This window comes from Anneissia japonica, unplaced genomic scaffold (genome assembly GCF_011630105.1).
Source record: "Anneissia japonica isolate Jap-2015-1 unplaced genomic scaffold, ASM1163010v1 scaffold287948_len850469_cov200, whole genome shotgun sequence".
In the NCBI taxonomy this organism is placed as follows: Eukaryota; Metazoa; Echinodermata; class Crinoidea; order Comatulida; family Comatulidae; genus Anneissia; species Anneissia japonica.
Window position 1 is genome coordinate 353,810 of NW_022699796.1, and position 8,113 is coordinate 361,922.

Consider the following 8,113-nt stretch of genomic DNA (forward strand, 5'->3'; position numbering starts at 1 on the left):
TGATGCTGACACAGTCCACTATTTTTGTTATTAATCGATGCTATGTAAAACAAGGACCTTACCAAATGGCACGGAACAGCCGAACTCTATTTGTTAAACCATGGTTAAATCAGTCTTTTAACAGGATATCTGTTTATTTATTATAATTTATTTTAGTTATGTAAAATGACAGACGATTAAATCATGGCAATATGAATTAGGATAAGCAGACAATACTATTAACTCCACTGTCTTGAAGCTTATACTGGTTTCAGTATGTACGAACGAATTTCTCTCAATTATCTGTGTGGGCCGTAATTGTTCTTTATTTTACATCGACTGTTAACCCAGTATTATATTTTTTGACAATCGGTTTTTCCCAGATTCCGTAATGATCGAAGTTTGGGCAATTTTACATAAATATTGATATTGAATTATTATATAAGTGGTTAAAATACAAATGTGAACTACTATTTCATCAACACATTTGAGAGTCAAGAGAATTCTGTAATTTATAAGGTAGTTAACCCATGTATGTATTTATTCCTTGTCTAGCTAGGACTCGAGACCCTAGCCTAGGCCTAGCCCTATGCCTAGCTGGGGGCCAAGGCCTAGTCTAGGTAGAATTTCCGCTAGGTAGGATCATGGTAAGATAGGCTACTTTAAGGCTCCCCTACATAGTGATGATGTTATGTTAACTAGCCTAGACCTAGCTCACGTCTAGGTTCACCTTTTTAGCTACCTTTACCGGGTATACCCTAACTGCGCTTCTGAGCAGAATTTCTCTGTTGTTTAGACCAAGGAGTTTAGACCAAAGCTTTATCATTATAATAGGCCTAGATTTTTCAATTATTTTTATTTATAAACTCAAATTTAATGTTTTATTATTTTATTGAGAAAGCTCTCATTCATATTTTGTATGCGTTGTTGTAACTTGTAACATGTTGCCTGTGTGTCATGTGGTCTGTCTGACCGGTCTGACTGAGTGCACAGGGGATACTCAGTGAGGATGATTGTAGGTGCACAGTCTGATGGACATTTGCTGTGACTAGCTAGCTAGGCTAGGCTTTAGAAGACTTGACAGGTACTGTTGGGCAAACCTGAAAAAGTCAGTTATTTTTGGGGTTCTTTGCAGCCTATAATTGGTTTGACTTTTGGCCTATCTAGGCCTAGATCTACTGTAGATAATCATACAAAGTGGTTATTCTTCTGATAGCTGTACTGCATTAAGATAGCAAAACTAAAATTGATGTCAAGCTTTATTGCTTGTGTCTGATTTTCTGTCATTCATTATAAATTGTTTAAACATTTTAATACAATCTTGATGTGTTTTGTATGAATTCTTTTATACTTTTACATGCTATGTACAGTATATAGGCCTATACGTTTTGACTGATAAATATTAATTATCTTAAATACACAACAGGTAGCAGATAATTGGAGAAGGAGAAGTGATCATAGTCATAATCCAACATGGCTGAGGCTGAAACAAAGCATTGCAGTAACTGGTAACTCATCCAAATTCTTATATATTTGCATTTGTAATTCCAGTTACAGTAGGTCTCATTAAGAATATAATGAGATTAATACCAACCCTACATGTATTTTCTCCCAAGCATTAATTAATCATGTTTCTACTACCAAGTTTCGACCAGAATAGTTTCCCATTAATTCCAATGTCTTGTTTGTAGTTTGCAAATGCAAAATTCATATGCTACTGAATACTTAGGCAAGACATTTGTTATACCTTGTTTTGTGAACTTATATTTGGCAAAATTTTATTTTCTTATTTAGCAAATAGTTTTGCCAAAAACATCCAGATGGAAGAGAAAATGAAAGTAAACTGTTATTGTTGAATGTAAACAGTGTAGTAATGGGATGGTTAAATGCTCTAAATTTATATAATTAGGAAGAAATGTAGGCCTACATTTCTTAATTTTGGAGATTTCTAAGCAGAAGTTGGCATAATAAAAATTTTTAAAAAACTTATTTTTTTCTGAAATTTTTTGTGGCGGTGGGTATGCTAATTTGCCATAAATAAAATTATATTTTTATTGGAAATCAGCCGGTTCGCTAAACAAAGTCACCTGCAAGGTTTCTATATTTTAGCCAAATAGGTTGGATAATTAATCTTTATTTGCCCCAGAAATTATGTTACAGGTGCAAGTATTAATGATAAAATATGAAAGAATATACTGACAATACAGTTTATGTGTTATTTACCAAAACAAACATAAACTTGACTTGGTATATTTTTATTAGGCCGACTGGTTTAGTGTGTGTACATGATGAGTACTTTGCTCTAATTCCAGGTTAGACTGATAATGTTCCAAAAACATGGGTCTATTTTTAGCACCATTATGCTGCAATTTTGGCTAAAGTAAATATTTAGATTAAAAATAATTTGCCTTACTTTAGTATCTGACGACGACAATGCCTTAATTTGATTACTAGTCATTTTAACTTATTAAATTATTATTATTATTATTTTGTTTTAAGATTATGTTCCTGGTGCAAAGTTTCAATAATGATAATATGAAACCGTACAAAAAAAATATACGGTTGAAATGGTCGTTAAAGATCTCTTGAAAGCAATCATATGAGGCTTTCCAATTTAACCTTTTAAATAAACAAATAATTAACACTGTTGCAAACTTGATCTGCCTCAGGTAGATATTGTGACTGAAATAGAAGTAACATAATTAATACTTAAGAAACCTTCACTTACTTAAATTTAAAAGAGACTTTTTTTTTAAATTTTAGCAAGAGAGATATTCCTGCAAATAACTATATCATGCATCAGTCGCATTGTGCGAGGAATATCTCACTTTGTAAATACTGTGGGGAAACTGTACCACACCGGCAGATGGATGAACATTTTGAAGAGGTTCATGCAAAGGTAATATCAAGTGTGCGACTAATGAAATAACTACAAAAAAAGTTAATAAGTTAAATGTCAATCAATAGCAAGTGTGCAGGAATGAATTCGTTACATAACAGTATAAAAATACAGAATAAATTAATAAGTTACTGTACAATGAATCATTCCATTCATATGGTATCATTCCAACAGTCACAGCTTGTGGTGCTTGTAAAAAAAAACAAGATAAAAATATGTCATCTTGAGTGGGACTAACTGTCATCTATGATTGAACCCATGATTCTGGTATTGTAAGCCAAGTTCCACAGCCAGTAATCTTTCTTCGTTTACCTATTTCAGGTGAATTGTGAATGTGGAGAAGGCGTAGAAAAGCAACATCTTGAAAGTCATAAAGTAAGTACATTGTTTGTTTGTTTGTTTAATTTATTTCTCCACACACATGAACATATAACAAAAGCTTAACAGGAAAACCAACTAAGAATAATAATACATTACAGAATTGTTACATTGTAGTTTAGCATTACCATATTAAGGATGGTACATATATTTTATTGTAGTCATTGAATAGTATCTAGATTTTAATTAGGCTGTCATACAAAATATTACAGTTATAATACACATGTATTTATCCCACACAAATAGGCGCATAGGCAGCAAAGCACGATACCAGCCAATCCAATGAGCCAATCAGTGGTTTGCAGCAGCTTAGAGTAACATAATTTTTATTAGTGTGTGGTGATGGGTCATGGTATTTTAAAAAGTTGCTCCAACTATGGTTCATGTATGGATTTTTCCTTGATAAATCTTTCTATTCGTCCTAGGAAAATGATTGCAATCTTCGGATGAAAATGTGTAGATACTGTGAGATGGATGTGACAGCCAAAGATCTGCCCTCCCACGAGGACTTCTGTGGAAGCAGAACAGAACCCTGCCCCGCATGCTCCCGTTACATCTGCATCAAAGACAAACAAAGACATGAAAATTCTGATTGCTACAGAGAACAGCCAGCACCCCCTGCTGCGACCATGCACAATAAACTTCATGACAATCTCAGCTTTCTGCATGAAGAGCCGGGCTCATACCAGGCATTTGCAGCAGGTCATCGCTATAGAGCACCACGACTCTTTGAAGATGGGTCAAACCGTGATGATGTTTTTAGAATGTTTGGTCAAACATCTACCACAGCAGTTCGTAGTTCACGAAATACTGATGAGCGTAAGCACAGAAAGAACAAGTCTCGTGTTCAGAACCTTTTCGGAGAAAGAAGCAAACCTGACAACAGAGAAAGTATGTTGACTCAAAAAGCCTTTAAAATTCAATCATTTTGCAGTACGATATAAATATAATTAATGAAAGAATTCTATTAAAATGTTGTATGTATAAATTTCAGGTCGTACAACACAACATAGGTTATCAAATCCGGATGACATGGATTTTCTTGCTAGGCACCTTGCTCATGACCTATCCAACAAAGATGTTCCTGATTGTGAAGCAGCTGTATCTGAGAGCGACATTGATACTATATTACAAGAGGGTTACAGAATCCCTGACCCTCCTATGACATCATCATTGAACCAACAAAGGTATTCAGATTTTGCACAACAGGATGAGCTTTTAGGTAAGTGTATTATATGTGGCTGTTCTGGGCCTCCATACTTCATTCAACCGATTTTTTTATGTCGCTGTTTTGGGTTTTTATACAGGATTATACTGATGTGGATTTTAAAGGAGATAGCAATTGGTAGAAATATTTTACCCTGTAAGAATTGTGTTTCATTCATGCTAATTTATTTTTCTGTGCAATATTATTTGTTCTTATAAGTAAATGTTTCTTATGATGATAATTTCACTTAGGTCAAGATGGTGGTGCAAAGTTGCCTTGTGAATTTTGTAATAAGTTAGTGAGTGAGGAGGATCTGATACTCCATCAAGTAAGTGTCTTCAATTGTCTTGCTACATCTTTTTTACATATTCGTTTCTTTTGAATCTGCCGTTTTTGTCTTCATTCTTTCCCATTAACCTTGTCTCCATTTCTTTTCTCCTTTGCTTTCCTTCATTCCCCACTACCCTTTCATTTTTCCATTTCCTATTCACCTTTACTCCTTCTTTTCCTGCATTCCTTCACTCTTTTCTGTTCACTTTACTTTTACTTACTTCATCATTTCTCTGATTTCTTGGTCTTTCAGTGGACTCTTCACCTCATTTTATTTGATCGTCTCATTGCTTCATCGTAGTTATTAGACTTTTCGTTGTTAACAAATATCAAGTTAAATTTTATTTTAATAATGATAAAAACAAGACATGGGTCCATATTGGATGTGAGAGATTTAATCACATATATATGACACTTTCAAGTAATGCTTTCAAGTCCAAAACAAGTTTTCTCTTTTTAGATTATCAAGGACATGTTAAAAATTAAAGTATAAAGTTATGTATTAAAGAAAATTGGCTGTAGTTTCTCTATTCTGAACAGTATTTACCAGGGGCGGATCCACAGGTGTCCGAAAGGCGATGTCCCTGAAAGGAGGGCCGATTGAGAGACAAGACTACCCTAGGGGGTTCCCCGGGAAATTTTGTTTTCTAGACGCTCGGAAATAACCTCTGAGTCATTTTGGGCAATCAATAATTTCTTTTTCTTTCTTTTAAAAATATTTTCATTTACTTTCTGAAAGATTGGACCAGGGCCTTGGGCCCCCTAAATCTGCCGCTGTTTGTAAATATTATCTAAATTAAAATAATTGCAAATCATGTTAAGCATGATAAATTGCTGGTGCTGAAAAATTTTGGTGTGGCGGATCGAAGCCCTTCAGAAAGACATAAGTATAGTAAATGCATGCATGAATAAACAAGAAAAGATACATAAGTCAGTTATTAAAGTATTTTGAGGTTGATATTGAATGTGTTCTGCAATACTTTCCTGCAGTCTGGCTGTCAGTATGAACAGATACAATCATCTAGGGAGGCAAGACATAGTGAAGCTGAGAGTCTCATTGCTAGAGGGCCTTCTCCACTCCGTATTCCATCCCCACCAACGGCACCATCTAATTGTAACACTCAATCTGATGATGGGTAAGTTATTCATAAACCACAAGTTTTTCTAAGTGGTAAGCTTTAGTTGTTGACTTTAAATTTAAGACTGGTTTTTTGCCTGTCTTTGAAGCATACTTAAGCCGGACACTCACCGCATCTCTGCTCCCTATGAGCGGTGCCATCGACTGTTTTTCAGTGGCAGTCTGAACAGATCTTCATTAACACTCTGACCGCCAGCGGTTTGAAAAAATAGTATCAGCCACCACCAGACATTTTAGCAAATTTTAACACTTTCCGAAGCTCGTTGAGAGCGTGTATGTGATCAGATTGGCATGTAATGAACACTACAAGAACTACAAACATGTTAGCTTTACAATGGTATCAAACATTTTATTCTAATCACAATCGGTGACCCGTAACAGTAAAATGAAAATGACTCGCTTTTGGAGATTTACGCAATTTTGCACAACGAAGCTGAGATAATAGCAATTTTGTGAAAGTAAATCAATACCGCACAACGCTAATGTAAACAAACAAATAGCGAACTACTTACGGTCCAGACTGAAGATAGTGTTCAAACTGTCGGTACATGTTGGTAATTACCCTATCTATCGGATTCCGTACAAAAACCTGAAACACGGAGATCTTTGGCGGTCGAGCATTGCGTTAGCAAACAGGGAGATCTCCGTGCTTGGCGGCCAGAGTGTTAAAAACCATCCGTTGCGCACACGTCAGGCATTGTGTTCTTCATAGAATCGTGCTGGCCGTCGAATCGTGATGACCGTCGGAAGAAGTGAGTGCCTGGCTTTAAATGTGGGTTAAGGAGTTGTCACTGCACTATGGCTGTCACTGGTCCCCACTGTAATTCCTTGCCCCTGAAACCTAAACTCAGAAATACCGGGTTGGTGTCCGGTGGGGAATAGTTTTTCACTATCGTTTAACATATATGTAAAGTGCTTAGAGGGATCTGTGATCCATTAGGCACTATATGAATATTGTTTTATTATTATCGCCATAAATATTTGCTATTGTTGAATTATATAATGGTACTTTTTTTTATTGTGTCTAGGAGTGATGATATTCTGATGTTACCTTGTGAATTCTGTTCTGAATTATTACCTGCAGATAGTATATCATTCCATCAGGTAAGTCATTGTTATTAGGGTTGTTATCATAATACAATTAGATAAATTGATCTGTGTTATTTTTATTAGTCCTTTCATATGCAAAAGACAAAGATAGAAATGTTCATTGAACCTGGCATACAAAACATACTGTACATCAACAACAGAGAAATGTAGTCATTAACAATTTTGCCAACAAAATATTGAATTATAAAACTTGAATGTCAGTGTTATTATCATCATCAGAATCATCCTCATCACCATAAGTATAATCATCATAATCATAATCATCATCATTATCTTCATCACTATAATTAACCTCATCATCATCATCATCACTATAACCTAGCTAAGGTGCTTCATATTAGGACAGTACTTTTATATATTATTATATAGCAATTTAATTGGTAAGGAATATTATGAAAATTATGTATATTTAACTTAGTTTCTTATGAGTTTGATTTTTTTATTTTTCAAGCCCATGTGTGATATGAATCACACAACAACACCGCTACCATCTGAAAATAATAACCATCCTCTGGACTTTATGAGGGCAGCAAACACCAGGCCAAAACAAAAGTCAACTCTGGTGACAAAGAAGAATCCATTACATCATGAGGATGGTGGGTAACTTAGTCTTTAAAAAGAAACAAAAACATGACTTGTGGTGGATAAGGTGCTACCACTTTCAGGGTCCTGGGTTCAATCCTTCAGGTTGCAGTATTTTTTTTAACCCTAAAGACAAACCCCCTCCTTGCCTCGTAATGACATTTACCTAAAGGAGAGGTGCCACTGAAAATACCCATTTTCAAGCTTAATTAATTAAATAAAAAATATTATTGATAGGACTGTAGTTTTAATTATACAGTACATTTAAAGATGACATAGTTTATGCCTCCCCTTACTTTACTTTATATGTTATTGTTTAGTTACCTTGGTTGTTTTTTTTTACTAATTTATATTTTTCATTCTCTAATTTTCAATTTGTTCTATAATTGTTTAACACTGAAATAGTATACATCTCTCAAACTGCCTTGTTTTTTAAAATGAAAGTTTGGGTTCATTTATTATTATTTTATTTTTACATATTATTGTTTAA

At 34.6% G+C, this 8,113-nt stretch overlaps 1 protein-coding gene across 2 annotated transcripts in view; it reads left to right on the top strand.

The window, feature by feature from the left end:
• Positions 1 to 319: 319 nt before the first annotated feature.
• LOC117103129 (TRAF-type zinc finger domain-containing protein 1-like) overlaps positions 320 to 8,113 on the top strand; it is a gene marked incomplete in the record, with an annotated part of 14,525 nt that continues 6,731 nt past the window's right edge. The window contains 9 exon segments of one of the 2 annotated variants that reach the window (XM_033243632.1): positions 320 to 511; positions 1,406 to 1,487; positions 2,743 to 2,878; positions 3,200 to 3,253; positions 3,682 to 4,147; positions 4,251 to 4,478; positions 4,715 to 4,791; positions 5,784 to 5,929; positions 6,960 to 7,035. In XM_033243632.1, the coding sequence (XP_033099523.1) occupies positions 1,453 to 1,487; positions 2,743 to 2,878; positions 3,200 to 3,253; positions 3,682 to 4,147; positions 4,251 to 4,478; positions 4,715 to 4,791; positions 5,784 to 5,929; positions 6,960 to 7,035 (1,218 nt within the window). 2 annotated transcript variants of the gene reach the window in all.